The sequence below is a fragment of the Melopsittacus undulatus genome, chromosome 13 (assembly GCF_012275295.1).
Source record: "Melopsittacus undulatus isolate bMelUnd1 chromosome 13, bMelUnd1.mat.Z, whole genome shotgun sequence".
NCBI lineage: Eukaryota > Metazoa > Chordata > Aves > Psittaciformes > Psittaculidae > Melopsittacus > Melopsittacus undulatus.
This window is the reverse complement of record NC_047539.1, coordinates 8966753-8982124: the sequence shown is the minus strand read 5'-3', so window position 1 is coordinate 8982124 and position 15372 is coordinate 8966753. Positions and strand designations below refer to the sequence as shown.

The 15372-nt window shown below is 42.2% G+C and overlaps 1 protein-coding gene across 8 annotated transcripts in view; it reads left to right on the top strand.

The window, feature by feature from the left end:
• Positions 1-9288, top strand: part of TRPV2 (transient receptor potential cation channel subfamily V member 2) — a 33067-nt gene extending 23779 nt beyond the window's left edge. For 7 of the 8 annotated variants that reach the window (XM_034068760.1, XM_034068759.1, XM_034068755.1 and 4 more), the window contains 13 exons: positions 135-287; positions 1128-1268; positions 1734-2032; positions 2473-2649; positions 3085-3243; positions 3364-3459; positions 3977-4047; positions 4753-4918; positions 5630-5696; positions 5784-6091; positions 6436-6554; positions 7325-7419; positions 8180-9288. In XM_034068760.1, coding sequence (XP_033924651.1) covers positions 135-287; positions 1128-1268; positions 1734-2032; positions 2473-2649; positions 3085-3243; positions 3364-3459; positions 3977-4047; positions 4753-4918; positions 5630-5696; positions 5784-6091; positions 6436-6554; positions 7325-7419; positions 8180-8310 — 1982 coding nt within the window. In that variant the 3' untranslated portion in view covers positions 8311-9288. Of the gene's footprint in view, positions 1-134; positions 288-1127; positions 1269-1733; positions 2033-2472; positions 2650-3084; positions 3244-3363; positions 3460-3976; positions 4048-4752; positions 4919-5629; positions 5697-5783; positions 6092-6435; positions 6555-7324; positions 7420-8134 lie in introns of all 8 variants that reach the window. The other variant, XM_034068761.1, reaches the window with a different exon arrangement.
• Positions 9289-15372: the final 6084 nt, after the last annotated feature.

Below are 15372 nucleotides of genomic sequence, written 5' to 3'. Positions count from 1 at the left end.
CTCTACTCCAGACTAAAAATGCTAAGAAAGGCCTTTAGAATAATTATTTGGTCCTACAGTGACAGTTAAGTTCTGAATCAAGTAATAGAGAAGTGTGCAAAGCACGTGCACAACCCATTCTGTTTTTCTACTAGATGCAAATACTGGGAAAACCTGCTTAATGAAAGCCTTGTTGAACTTAAAAAATGGAAAGAATGACACAATCCCACGTTTGCTGGAAATAGACCAAAATACGCACAATCCCAGGCCACTTGTCAATGTGGCATGCTCTGACTGTTACTACAGAGGTAAGCGTTCTGTTCTGGTGCCATATCAGAACACCTTTTTCATTACCTGGGTAAGGGGTGCAGATACAAGGAAAAAGAACTGGAGCTTATGCAGCACTGCAGTTCCAGAATTCTGGTGCAGTTAGACTAATAGCACACTCAACTTATATTTCTGATTCTGGTACTGTATCTTCTTCAGCTTTGAATTATACACTTCTGTAACTTCTTTCTTGGTCTATAAAATGAATGATGCATGTTTCATAACCTGGGAATATGAGAGGATATGCTTGGGAAAGTTTAAAAGGCATGTCTAAAGGGAAAAAAGAAATGTATATCACTATTAAAGTATGAGTTCTGCTCTTTGGGTTATTCTTATGATAGCAGACATGCAGCATAGTTATGTGAATGCTCCATCCCTGGCAGTGTTCAAGGCCAGGTTGGACCAAGCCTTGCATGGCATGCTTTAGTGTGAGGTGTCCCTGCCCATGGCAGGGGGGTTGGAACTAGATGATCTTAAGGTCCTTTCCAACCCTAACTATTCTATGATTCTATGTACATGTATGATTGTCGATATCTTTTCATGGCTGCTTGGGATTTTAGTGCCAGGAAGGGGCAATTGTCTGGTCTTGTGCTGAATTTATGACAGTCTTGAGGGTTGTCTTCTGACTCAGTGTTTACAATGATCTTTTCCAATGAATGCTGTTGAAAGTCATTGATTGCCAGCCACCCCCTGCCCAGCACTGAGGCTGTAGGATTGCTGTGCAGAACACAGTGATTGTTGAAACAGCACTTTGCTGAAGATTCCTTTGCCTGTTCCCTCTGATAGTGGCACTGACTGGTGAGTTTTGCCTGTTTCCTTAGGCCAAACAGCACTCCATATTGCCATAGAGAAAAGGAGCCTAGATTTAGTGAAGCTTCTAGTAGAGAATGGAGCTGATGTCCATGCCAGAGCCCATGGTGAATTCTTCAAGAAAAAGAAAGAAGGAGTTTACTTTTATTTTGGTGAGTTAATATGGAACATGTTCCTTTGCTTTTTATATTCCCTTAGTGTATGCAACGCCACTAATTCTCAATTGGGTTTGCCCCTCGGTGCATGGGTTGGCATCTCCACTGTCTTGTAGTCAAGGTCTTGACTTACTTGCTTGACAGGATCCTTTCACAGACTGAGGTGTCCAATGAGCTTTTGGCATCCTCTTTGGTTTTATGTGTTTTAATCCCATCTGAGGAGCCTCAGACAGAAACAAGTTCTTGGTTAGTTTAACCAAATTAGGGGTCTGGGAAAGTGCTTCAGCTGCCCTCAGAAATAAGCAGTAATTTACTGCAAAACTCTTTCTGAATCTAGAGACACTGAGGAAGAATTTGTTCTGTGTTCCAGTGGTAAATCTATAGGCTATATATATTTTCCTAGGATTGCTTTAATTCTTTTTTACCTGTTTCTGCTTCCCCTTCAAATACTATCCTCTTCAGGTGAACTTCCTCTGTCCTTGGCTGCTTGTACCAACCAGCCTGAGATTGTGGAATATCTTCTAAACAATCCCCACCAGAAAGCCAGGCTCCAGGAGCAGGACACGCAGGGCAACACAGTCCTCCATGCCCTGGTGATGATTGCAGATGACACTGAGGAGAACACCAAGTTTGTGAGCACCACATATGTTGAGATCTTGAAGGCAGGTGTGAAGGTTGACCCAGTGTTGAAGCTGGAGGAGATTGTGAATTATGATGGATTAAATCCTTTGCAGCTCGCTGCCAAAACAGGCAAAGTGGAGGTAAAGACAGAGGGGAACCCTGGGGTGGCTGAGAAACAAGGAAAACTGTAGTATGCTTCCTCCACTTAGCGTCTGATGTAGGAGCATCTTGCACCCAACCCATAGTATGCTGATGATGGTGGCAGTGCCACAGGAGACAATAAAGGAGGCTTCCTCCAGGCTACTGCACTTAATGTCCTACAGAGTCTGAGCTGGCTGCTGCTGCTCTCTGTCCCAGCAAAAATAGCTGGTCTGGGCTGAAACTGGTTCTACTTCTGGAGGAGCTGATACAAGGTGCAGTTAAATGGATTCCTGCTTTTAGCTAGATAACTGGTGTTTGGGTATATCAAAGCATATGCTGCAGAAAGCCAGGTGTCATGTATTTTGAAGGTGATTTGGGTATTCTTGTGTCATTCTACACCTTCATTGCATACACATGTATGCATCTGGTTTCTCTATAGATCTTCAAGCACATTATACAAAGAGAGATCAAAGACCCAGTGTACAGGCACCTGTCACGCAAGTTCACTGAATGGACCTACGGGCCTATCCATGTGTGTCTCTATGACTTGTCCTCTATAGACAGCTTCGAGGAGAACTCTGTGCTAGAGATTCTGGCATACAGCAGTGACACACCGGTGAGTCCTTCGACTCAAAAGCAGCAAAATCTTTTCTGCCTTTCTATAGTGTTGCTGTTGTATTATGCAAACCATTTCAAGTTAATGTGGTGTTTTACATGATAGTTTTTGTGGAAAAGAAATACACGCTGGAAGTATTAGCACATCTTATTATTTATAGTCTGCTTGGTATACTTCTGATCATTTATAATATGAGAGAAGTTCTTGAGCCTTTGGTTGTTGTAAGCCTGGATGTGTCCAAATACCTTGACAAAGCCGAGCAAAAGTAACTTCTTACGGGATGGTTGATTTCTTTCATACTGATAGGCTTGATTGAATAAACCCTTTTCAATTCCCTAGTTGGAGCCACTGACCTCCAACCCAGAAAAAGACAATCCTCTGGTGAATTTGCATTCCTGTTGACACATGAGTAAATTTGTATTTATTTTTCCATAGAATCGGTACAAGATGGTGGTTTTGGAGCCACTGAACAAACTGCTTCAGCAAAAATGGGAAACATTTGCTTCCAAGAGATTCTACTTCAGTTTTGTCTCATACTTGTCATTCATGATCATCTTTACAGCCATTGCGTACTATCAACCCCTACGGGTAAAGGTAGGTCCAATCTTCTTTTATCTAGAAAGGCCTGATTGGATGAGTTTAAAAAGTGCTGGGTGCTAATCATCACTACCTCTGCCTTCTTCAGTGGGTTTTTGTTTTGTTTTTATCCTGCAGCCTTCCTTTCCAGTGGAATTCACGGCTGGAGGCTTCCTCTGGGTCTCTGGACTAATCATTATCTTGCTAGGTGGCATTTATCTAATCTTTGCTCAGGTATGGGGGTCTTGTGTTTGGTTCCATTGTGAGAAAGGAAAAGAAACTGTCACTGACATGAGGGCAACAGACTCAGTTCTCCTGATATGAGGATGTGCATGAGTGAATGTCAGGAAGGAATCCTGTTCCAAGACACAGTGTCAGTGCAATCTAATAGTGACAGGGATGGCACAAGCCAGGTTGCTGGATAAGAGGAAGAATAAGTTCCCAGTAGCAAATAATTATGAGAGACTTCTGTGATTTAGAGTACTAAAATTCATCCTTGGCATTTAGTGCAGTCTATTAATAAAGACATTGGGCTGATTCAACCCTTGTTTATCCATGCGCTTTATAAAGAAGGCCTTTCTTTCGTCTTGGAAGGATGAATAGCTGAAATTTGGGATTTTGAAAATGAAAGCGTGAAGAGGAGCTTATGGAACAAACCTTGCCCCTGAGCAATAGGCTATGCTGGGCAGGAATCACTCTCTAGCATGCCCTGTTTTTTGATGAATGGCTACCATTGATTTTTCTCTGCTAGAGTCTGTACTTGCGGAGGAGACGCCAGTCCCTGAAGACTATGTGTTCTGACAGCTGCATTGAGATCTTGATGTATGTCTCTTGAGGTTTTTTGCACAGTGAAAGCATGGGTGAAATTGGTTCTCTGCTGTGTGCAGCTAAGTTGCCCTAACATTTCTAGAGAGATGGTGAGCAGGAAAGATTGATTCTCTGCCACTGTCTCCTCTTTCCATCCCTTCCCTGCTTGCTTCTACTTGCAGCGTCTTGTCATAACCTTTTGTTGTAATGGACTTTGCTGGGTATGCTCCGTCCTTAGATTTGTAGTGGAACACAGTGAAGGTCAGACCCTCAATTATTCCACAAGTAAGAACGTACACTTCTTAGACAAAGAGCTTAAGTTCTCTATCATACTGTCACTGTGGCTCAGACTTGACTGAAAGGAAAAGAACTCCTCAGTTTTCTGAGGAGAAATGTGTGTAGATGCATGTGTGTGCATGTATGTGTGCATGTGTTCATAAGTGTTCAATTTTTTCCACTTAATATCAGTTATATGAGTTACATCAAGCAGTTCAGAGTTTCCATACTGTGAGATTAACCAGTTCATAACAAAACTGCAAGTTTGTGGCTTGGGTTATAACAAGATTTGCTTATATAAACCATGTCTGATTAACTGCCACTTTATATGTTCCATGTAGCCTTGTAAAATGTGTTTAGTTTTCCTTTCAAAACAGAACAGATCTGCAAATGGACCTTTTTGTTGAAGTAAGTTACTGTGTCATTCATTCTATTTCTCTCCAGCTTCATCCAGGCTTTCTCATTGCTGCTGTCAGCAGTCCTGTATGGTGCAAGTTCAGAAAACTATGTGGCAGTGATGGTGTTCTCCCTGCTTCTGGGATGGGTAAACATGCTGTATTACACTCGGGGCTTTCAACGCACTGGCGTCTACAGTGTCATGATCCAGAAGGTCAGTACTCAGTAAAAAGATTTGTATGAAAAGCTTTTGGGTCTGAGGAACTAATAGAAGACCTGCAATCACTCTTCTTCTCTCAGGACCATGAAAATCATAAATGGGATTGATATACTGACTGTGGAAGTAAAGATATTGCACAAGGAGATTAGATCAATGTCTTCAAGGAAGTACATTCTCAGCAAACTACTAGTTTTGCTATCTTTGAATTTATGAAGTGACAGCAGATGACATTTCCCTGTTTGCCATAAGACAACTCAAAAATAGCAGTCAAAACTAGTGCAAGTTCCTTGGAATGGGCTGGGCTGTGAAATGTTTCCAGGTCCATAGAGGAGAATGGGGCTAGAAAGACAAGACAAAACAGAGGTGAAATTTGGTACCAGGGAAGAATTCTAATTACCACTTGTGTGAAACACCATGGAGGTGGAAAAAGATGTGTGTGTTAAAACAACTCAGAAGCAGCCATACTGGGAGCTGACATATTTGTTATGTTTGTGTAAATAGGTTCTTAGAAACAACAAATAAGTTCATATAGTACTGTCAGATGAAGCTACCAATGATGTTACTTACCTGAGGAAGTAATATGTATTAGTAGTTTCTTAAACATATTGTTACTGGGGGTTGGTTTATGATGCATGAGAGCAGGAGATCATCCATGTGATATCATGTGAGATAAAGAATGGTGCTTCCTCCTGATTTGTGTTTCAGACTATTCTGAGAGATCTGCTGCGTTTCCTCTTGGTTTATATGATCTTCCTCTTTGGCTTTGCTGCAGGTAAGGACTTGCTCAGCGTTATGTTGTAGTCTGGGCTGCAATAAATACATTTTTATAACGAGGTTTCAAATCCTGTTTTTCTCCTAGCTCTGGTTACACTGATGGGGGATGCTCCTTCAGTCTCTCAGAACAAGTCTCTTGCTCATTTGGAGAGCACTGGGAACCATGCTATGTATGGTGGGCTGCTTAGTGTCTCCCTGGAGCTCTTCAAGATCACCATTGGGATGGGAGACCTGGATTTTCAGGAACATGCCAGATTCAGATACTTTGTCATGCTCCTGCTGCTTCTCTTTGTGATCCTCACTTACGTTCTTCTGCTCAACATGCTGATTGCACTCATGAGTGAGACTGTCACAGATATTTCTAGTTACAGCAAAAGCGTCTGGAAGCTACAGGTGAGGCACAGTGCTGCTCAGCAGTTATGTCATGGCCCTACTTGAGTCTCATAACATCAGAGGTGATGGTGCCTGTCTTCGTCCTAAGCCTCAGCTATAAAATAAATCCTATCATTTTTAGATGTATTTACAACTCTTGCTTTTTGGGTGGCTACCAGCCAGTCCAGATCCACATGCATAAAAAACTTGAGTGACTGGCGCTATTAATCTAAGGACACTTTGGGATTGGGTTCCAAAGTGATTTTCTGAGTCAAACTAGTTTCTGATTGGGAAAGATTAGATTGAAAAGTGGGGTTGGGCACTGTATGATCTGTTTTCTCTCTAACATAGACCTATTCTTTCAGAGGGCTATTGCTATTCTAGAGATAGAGAAGGCCTGGCTGTGGCGCCAAGGTGGGAAAAGGAGATCTGGCTGCTTCATGTCAGTGGGCCTCAATAAGAAAGATGAAAGGTGGTGCTTCAGGTAAGACAGATGACCATTACATTCTTGTAACGGGTTCTCATGATTCATAAGCCATGAATAACCCTGAACCACCACAGGGAATTTCAGCACTGATTTAACAGAGTGCCTTAACCACATGTTCCTGGGTACACACAAGTTGGTTGGTGGAAGTTTGAGAGCTAGTTGAACCACCAACACATGCTGTCACCCAAAGATGTCTTGTTTAACCCACATCCGTGCAAGTACTTCTGGTGGCAGAGTGTTTGCAATGATGCTTGCTTTATTGCTGTGAGTATAGCTGTAGAGTAGGGTGTGGTGAGAGGGATGCAGGCTGGTTGCCCCTTCACTCAGGAGCATGCAATTGGAGTGCAACAGGAGAGGGCAGCACTCTTCCTCACATAGAGGGGCTAGGAGAGCAGATGAACTTTCTCCACCCAGTGAAAAGAACTGCAGGCAGCACTTCAGTAACTCCAGTGTGTTCCAGAGCATGTATAGAAAGTGGAACCTTGGAACATCCTTTGTAAAAACCATGTCCCTTGGGAGGAACTGAAGTATTTTAAACCAAACAACACAGACCAGCACACAGTGTGCAAAGGGAGAAGATACTGACCTCATGGATGTAGACTACAGAAGACCTTTACTCAAAGGAAAGCTCTGTAGGGCATTGTTACAGCTAAACCATTAGGACTGTGTTGCCAGGATGAGCTGGGTTCGGATGCTGTGGGACAATGAGATTTGGGTTGAAATGCTGTGTTCCGTGTATCAGTTTCTGTTGCATTTTGTCTCTCCAGAGTAGAGGAAATTAAATGGACTGATTGGGCAAAGGATGTAGGATTTCTTAAGGAAGACCCTGGCAACACCAATGATTCAGAAATACATCCAGAAGGTAAAATAAATAATAAAGATCTTCTATATCTTTTTATCTTCCTGTGCTGAGCATGGCATGGCATGTTATTAAGTCTTTGATAACAGAAACTTTAGGCAGGCTGGTTTGCTCATGAAATTGCTTCCACACAGCATCCCTCAGTAGCAGCAGCAGCACTTGTGAGCTGAGAAAATAAAGAATTAGAGTAGGTATGGACCTAGTCAGAGTTTGGGAACAAATAATGAGGATGAAGGAGAAGCCATTCCTACTTACCTCCAATAGAAATGGGCACGAAATGCTGCTGACAAAAGCAAGGGTTGTTTTTCCCTTTCACTCAGTAGCCTAAATAGATGGTGCTTTTTCTAAGAGAGGTAAAATTTAGGCCCATTCCTAGTGCAAATGTTAAAACCATAGGGCTTTTAGAGCACAAATCAGGGCATTACTACTGGCAAATTTTGCCTAAGATAATTATGTTTGTGTCCTTTGTTACACCTGGGAAGCAGCTCTGTGTGGGAAACGAAGAGCTGTTACTCTCTAGAAATTTTCTTCAGCCTGGCAGAGAGCTTGGTCAGAAGCTCCACTGGATTGAAATACAGCCTCCTACTGTTCCAGCATAGGCTCTGCCTAGATGCCAGCTTTCTAGGACTGGGGATGTTGCAACACTTAAAATACTATCTGATGTATGTTGGGATTTCCCTAAACCTGCACCCTTCTAAAAACTGGATCCCTTTGTCAGCCTCTTGCTGACAAAGGGCTGCTGTTTTTATGTCTCCTGCTGCAGAGACAAGATCATGGAAACGGATGCCACAGAAACAACTGAGACCAGCTGGTTCAGAGGAGCAGTCACTATTGCAGTCCCAAATGTCAGCAACTGAGATGATGCCTCTAGAGGGACAAACCAGGAATCCTTAGGAGGTTTTCTGGATTGCAACCTTGCTTCCACCTTCAAAGGAACAGTTCTTCCTCTAGTACCTGGAAAAACAGAAGACATTATCAGTATTAAAGTGCATTTAATTGAAGACTGTGGTTCAGCCTGTGGCTTTAAGTATTTTCATGCACTTTAATCATTAATTTCCTCTGAAGATACTATTTTTATTCAACATTCTTTGCCTGGCACTCTCTTTTTAATATGTCTAAAGGTGCAAGAGCAAGATCACAGGGCAGTGGGAGTGGTCTGTGGGAGGCAGCACTTTCTGAGCTGTATAGAAATAATGCTACTTGCCATAGAGAAGCAGAGGATGAAGTGACTGATCTAAGAATGGGTCAACGGTTACTATTTTGTCACAAGAGACTGCACTGAAGTGCTTTGGAATAAAGACTGTTATAGAGTCCTAAAAGGTTGCTAAGGATGGGATTAGCTTCTGTGCAGAACACTGTTGGTATGACACATGAGTGGACAAATACTCTTCAGTCATCAAAAACTCTACTGAGTCTTTGTGTCAGTGCCTGCAGTGCTCAGTGTGTAGCCCATATCAGAACTCCCATTTTACAGTATTATAATGAAGTTGTTTGCACGATGTGCACACTTGCTTAAGAGCACAATAGTGATGTGGATTTCCTGGGCCTGTAGCTTCACATGGGGAATTTCTGAAACATCTGTCTTTCACAGGTTGCTTTGTGTCTGTAGAAAACAGCAGCAGAATCCTGCACATGGCTTCTGAGAGACAGATAGCCCACAATGTATCATGTGGTTAACGTTTCCTGTCAGTGTTAGTGAGCATCCTGTCTTGCTGTAAATGATTACAAGGACTTCATTGCTTTTTGTAATGTGCACACTGCCTCAGGCAGGATGAGCAGTGTACTTTGGACTCTGTGAAAGAGGTAAAAATGAGCAGTCTCACTTTCAGCCTTTATTTAAAAATAATAACATGAGTATTTCTGTGAACTGTCTATATAGCAAGTGTACTTCATTGAATGTTCATCTTTGGGCATATTTTCAGAGCTTCAGCCTCTCTCAGAAAGGAAGAGATGTGACTTATAAGGCCTTACAAAATTCCTAATGCCATGTCACCCAGCAATGTGCTGAACACACTGCCACATGAGTTAGTGACTTTTTCAGGACTTTGTGTTAGTTTACACAGCCACATCTGTAAAGGTAACAGCTGATGTTGCATTGGATGCACCTTTCATACAGGCAATGGCTCATGATAATCCTGGAAAAGCTGCAGGCTACAAATGTTGGCAACACCTTTCCTTCAGTAAGATAAACTACACAACTGTAGATCTCCTGTCTTTCATTTCTACTCTGAGCAAGTGAAGCTAGGAGGTTTGTCTTTTGAAGGCAATCATCTTAATCCTGTTGCTTACTACTTGCATGTGACTGGCAGCAAAGGCATTACTTTAAAAACTTCTTTCCTGTCACTTCAAATGGATTCTTCCCCTGTGCTGGGCTATTCCCTTTGCAGTTTCACTGCTCTGGGTCTCTGTACTGTAACTAACTTTTCTCACTCCAGCTGCTGCTGTCTGGCTTTGTGAAACCTTCAGCAGCTTTTTCCATCTATGGCTTTGTCCTAAATGTTCCCAAGATTTGGCAAGGTGCTCATATTGCACAAAAGGATCAACTGGCATATAGTGATCTATTGCTGTGCTTGATGCTTTGCTGTGCAAGGGACACGTTGAGATTCTCAGCAAACTCAGAATCAGATCTGCCATCCCTGCCTGGAGTATTAACAAAGAGAAGTCTTGCTTACTGGCAGTGGTTTTGATAGCTATGAGCTGTGGCAGCTTGCTTTCAAGATAACCTACCTCTTCAGCCATTCCTTGAGACTGCTTCTCCAAACCCTTTTCTTAAGGGATTTAAAATGTTCGTTTATCTTTAGATCTGCATCAAAAATGTTCTTAAACATCTGATGTCTGCTCTGAAACAGGGCCCTAGCATTCCTTGTGCTTCACAGTCACACCACAGACCACCAGTCTCATCCCTCTCAAGCTCATGAATGAAGGATGATGGACACCAGATAGGCACATGCAGCAAACAGATAGATCAGGCTGGTCAGAAGACTTAGCAGTGCCCAGGCTGCCCTACAGTTCTTGATGTGCTATGGAAAAAAAGGAGATTTTTGAGGAGTTATAACCTCTCTGCAGTGAGAAGTGAGTTAGCCTTATTGAGATTAATACCAATAACCTCCCAGTTTTCTTTATTTTTAATGCACAAGGCTCCTCTTTGGTTTCACCTTCTGAGCCACTTCCCATTTTGGTCACGTTAAAAACAGGAAGGCTGGCTGGGGTTTATTTTGAGGGATATCTGCAGTTCCTTGCAAGAGGAAGGACATACAAGCTGACTCATAGCTTTGAAGGCCCAAAAGGATTTTGGGATCCACTCTTAATAGGTCATAATCTTTTGCAAGAAAACATTGCAGTCATTTACACAAGAAATGATCAGTAGGTGAACTGTTCCCTCCCTTCTATCTCTTGTGACAGGTAAACACATCTGCATGTGAACCTATCCCTTTGCAAATGGGGAGGCTTTGCAGGGCTGTCTTCTGAGAAAACAGAAACCTTTCACAAACATCAGTGAAGGAATAGCTGCAGTTTCTCTTCTCTGACTGCTTAGTATGCATGAGCCATGGAGACCCTGAAGTCCCAGCCATGCCATGAAGAAGACACCAGCAGTTCTCATGACTTTTCATGCAGGGCTATGGATGCTCAAATCCTCCCCTAATTAATTTGGTCAAAGTTGCTTGGCTCCTGCCAGGGCTGGGAGATGAATCCAGATCTTGTTGCTTCCAAATTCCTTCTCCCCTACTTGAGCACACTTTGTGTGGTCATTGCTCTCGATGGCCTCACTACTAGGCTCCAAATACTTCCCACTGCAGTGATCTGTCTAGCTGCTTCATGTCTGGTTTGTATGGTTCCCAATTCCCTATAAAGCCATTTTCCTTGGGGCTATAGGTGGAAGCAAGACTTTCTTGTTCTTCAAATGCTTTGCACATTTAATTTTATGGTTGTTTTTCCCCCCTGCTTTCTTCAAAGCATGCTCTGAAGCTGAAGCCAGTATGGGGAGCTGTATCTGTGCCTCAGCTGAATCCCTCTCTTTTCATCTCTTCATGACCCCACTTGCAAATGAGCATACTTTCCGTTGCCTCTGTAGCTAGCAAAAGGAGTCTTTGAAATGTGACAAGCAAAAAGGCTCAGACAAAGAGCAGATGCTTTATGTAAGTCTGCATAAGCTGCAAAGAGCTATTTCTGAAGCGATGCAGCTGGCACATTTCTCAGCTGGAGTGTTCATGTGGCTAGCTATCAGCTTTTTCTTCTTTGCTCTGTTTAAGAACTTTAATTTGTTAAATGACGAAAAAGAAAATAAAATAAGGGAAAAAAAAGTAATTTCAAAAGAAAACTGTTCCACTTTGCAACCTCACATCTGCTTCAGCAGCGTGAATAAAAGGGGGGCCAGGCGGGACTAGGTAAAGCTTCAGGAAAGCAAGTGCAGGTGCTTCACAGCTGGCACCTGTTACCAAAATCTGAGTGCAAAGAGCATTTGCTTTCAGTTCAGATCCCTGAGATGTGGAGTGCTACAGCATCATGGACTGTGAGGGTGGTTGTCAAATGTTAAACACAGGGAGTCCTTGGAGGAAGGGAGATGGAGGTAGCTAGAAAGTGTCTGTGTGATTTGTTGCACTCTTCTCTGAGAATGCTTGGGAAATTTACAGTTTCTGGGCAAAGAGAACTGTCTCTGACATGGCTTTCCCCTTCCCCGCCCCTAAAGGATTTGCCATGCAGTTAGTTGATTCTTCTGATTCCTCAGCATTTGTTACTTCAGCTCATTTAGCACATGTAATAACAACACACTGCATCTGAGTAGTACTTGTTACACAGAACTCTGATAGTAGAAACTATGTGGGAGTAATTCTGTGTGAGTCTGGTCCAGCTGAAGGTGAACAGTACAGAGAACCAAGGGCTCAGTAGAAAACAGAGTTGTTGGTAGAGAGAAGAGACGTGCAGAATCCTTTGCAGTACCCTGGGCATCCTGCCATAGAATGTCAAAGCCATAAAATGACACCAACAATGTACAAATAAAAGGGAAGCACCAAGTGCTCTGCATGTGTGTGTGTGGGGGGATCTCTTTCATTAAAAAATTACTATGAAGGGCATCTGAGAGCTGACATCTCTCTTAAATCCCTGCTGTGAGTTCATGTGAGACCTTTCAGTGTGTTGCAGCACATCTGCGTAGCAGGCACCAAAGGACAAAGTGGCCAGAACAAACATAGACCCTTACAGCTTTCTCTGACAGATCCTATGTATTCTAGAAGTATTGATGGACAGAAATGGAGCCACTGCTAAAAATGACCTTTCAGGAACATACATTTACCTTTCAGCAGGTCTTTGCATCTGAAGTTTTATTACAGTGTCACTGGTGTACGCCTTGAAACCTCAGTTAGGAAATCCACAAGAGAGTCACTTTTTCTCAGTGAGACATGCAGATCTGGAGAAGCATCAGAGGAAGAGAGCAGCTTTTGCCTGGTATCTCCACTCCTTCCTTCACCTTAAAGCTGGGAACAATGAGGTTGTTCCTATATCTACTCTTCCTAATGAGTGAGTCTTATCTCTGTATTTATTTTATATATTAGAAAATGAAAGTCTTAGTCTGGAAGTAATTTCTGGAGATTCAGATTGGTCCCTTAAAGTGAGCCAATGAAATTACTCTTATGTAGAAAGTTCAGGATGTTTGAACATGTATGGAAGGTCCTTAGTTTGCAATGTGTTTTTCTACAATTCATACTTTTGAATGGGGAGTTTTATAGGTCATCTTTAGTGGGAGATAAGTGGCTGGTAGGTTAGAATAGAATGTAGGTGACATTTCCTTTCTAGTATAATTTTAGATACACCCTGGATCAAGCAGGTTTTGGGTTGTTAATCTCCTTAACAAGATCTCTAGAACATGTAGGGTTTTCTGAAAGAAAATGTAGAAACCTTTGCTTAGGAATAAGTTTATGTAAAGTAAAGCATAGGTATGAATTAGAGGGAACATTTCCTGAGTCAGAGCCTGTATCCACATCATTGTGTCCTGTAGCCTTGTGGGGACACTTCTGCTGTGGATTAGTCTTTAGTTACTTACCCCAGAAAGGGCAGCACCCTTACACTGCTACTCCATTACCTCAAGCAATGGACAACAGCACAGGGGATGCCGCTGGCCACTCTTCCAGCCAGAAGTACTGGTTTGATTCTATGATAACATTTGTTTGCCTGTTTCACTTTTCAAAAGAGTCCATACCTATTCTATACCTACTCCACCTGTATGGGAAGAATATTATCCTTTAAGTATTAATTTTGTGCCCTGACCACCTCACAGACTTCATGACAAGCTTGACACTTGTAGTTTGGGGAAAAATTGTTATTAATTTTATTCTTTTAATGAGATGCCCATCACAGTTCTCTGTAGCTTGCTTTGCTGTGATTTTAGACTTAACATCAAGACTTATGCTCTACTGTTTTCATTATTTGAGCTTGTCTCTTCATGTTGTATGACGATGTATTATTTCTGCTAATGTCCTTGTTCTCCTGTTTGTTATTATGGGAAGTAACTCCCAGCTTTGTAAATATATAAATCCTTAATGGATATTCCTGCAGAAGTTATTGATGCTTTTTCAAATCTGGATGTTTCTTGCTTTGTTTTTTGCAAAATTAAGGTGGGATCATTGCTGGAGGTTTTTGTCCTTGTGAGCTTCTGCACATCTTTAATATTGCTCTTCTCTAGCAACCTATTTTGTTGGGGTTTTTTGCATTTGTGGGTTTTACCAATGAAAGCAGCAGAGCAGAAGAAGATAGTTGGTGGGTTTCGGTTATGTTCTCAGAATGACTCTAATAGATTTGTGCTGAGCATCTAAACTCCATAGATAGTTTGTATGGCTGGTTAACTGGCAGCACACCTTTCTTTTTTGTTTTCTTAGTTTAAGTCCAGTGCACTTAATTTCAATGAGTAAAGTGCTAAAACCCTCTTGGTCATCTGTGTTGAAAACCCCAGTGAAAAGTTCAGGTAACTCAGCTTTGCAGGATGGCAGCAGCAGAGCTGAGTGCAGAGTTGAGCAGCCTCTGGTTTCTAGGCCAAACAATTCCAATACATTCCCAACACCAAGGTCAGCTCCCTGGCCATCAGTTCTTTTTGTTGCCTGCTTGAGAATTACCCCTTATATCAAAGACAGTTGAACTTTTCAGGTTGCTTGTTAGTTGTATCCAGAATCCTGGTTTTGTTTTAAAGGAGGTTTGCTGGAAGCCTGTGTAAGTGTGTGGTATTGTTGAGATGATTCTCTTCCAGTGGAAACACACACTGGAGAATCATCTGGTTAATTTAGGCTTTCTAACTGGTAAAGTGGGATTTGGAAAGCAAGGTGGGAATCCAGAATGGTCTGCCTGTGCTCTGAAGGGGATGCCTGAAGTGTGGGACATTTCAGGAAGCAGAAGAAAAGACTTTTAGTTCATACTATTTGCATGTTTAATGTCATTGCTCCAATTGTAGTACTTCTTCTTTCACCTGTGCTTTCAGAGCCAGGCTGGGAAATAACAAGGAGTTGATTCTGAGTGAAATTAGAATCAGGAAAGACTCTAGATGGACACAAGGACAGAATTTTACCTCTTGTAATACTTCAGGGGTTATACTCAAAAGGCTGGACTGCATGTTTAAATGCAGGCTCAACCTACAGCTTCTGGAGTCAGAGTCCAGGCATCCAGAGCAAGGATTTTAGGCTGGAGTAATCTGTAAAATTCAGATTGTGTACTTTAGTTCTGACTTCAAACAGGAACAGAGCATGATTGGAGCCCCTTGGGCTTGTTCCTGAGATTAATGTGAAGTTCTCAAAGTTGTCATGTGATTGACAAGAGGTTTGGTGATACAGCATGGATCAGTGCTTGAATTTACAGAGCTCACGACATCCTACTTTGTGACATTTTCAGTCTGTCACCCAGGTTCAAGCATATTTCATCCCCAGCCTGTGCATTTACTGCTGTTGACACACTTAGAGAAATCAAGGGCAGAGGTGT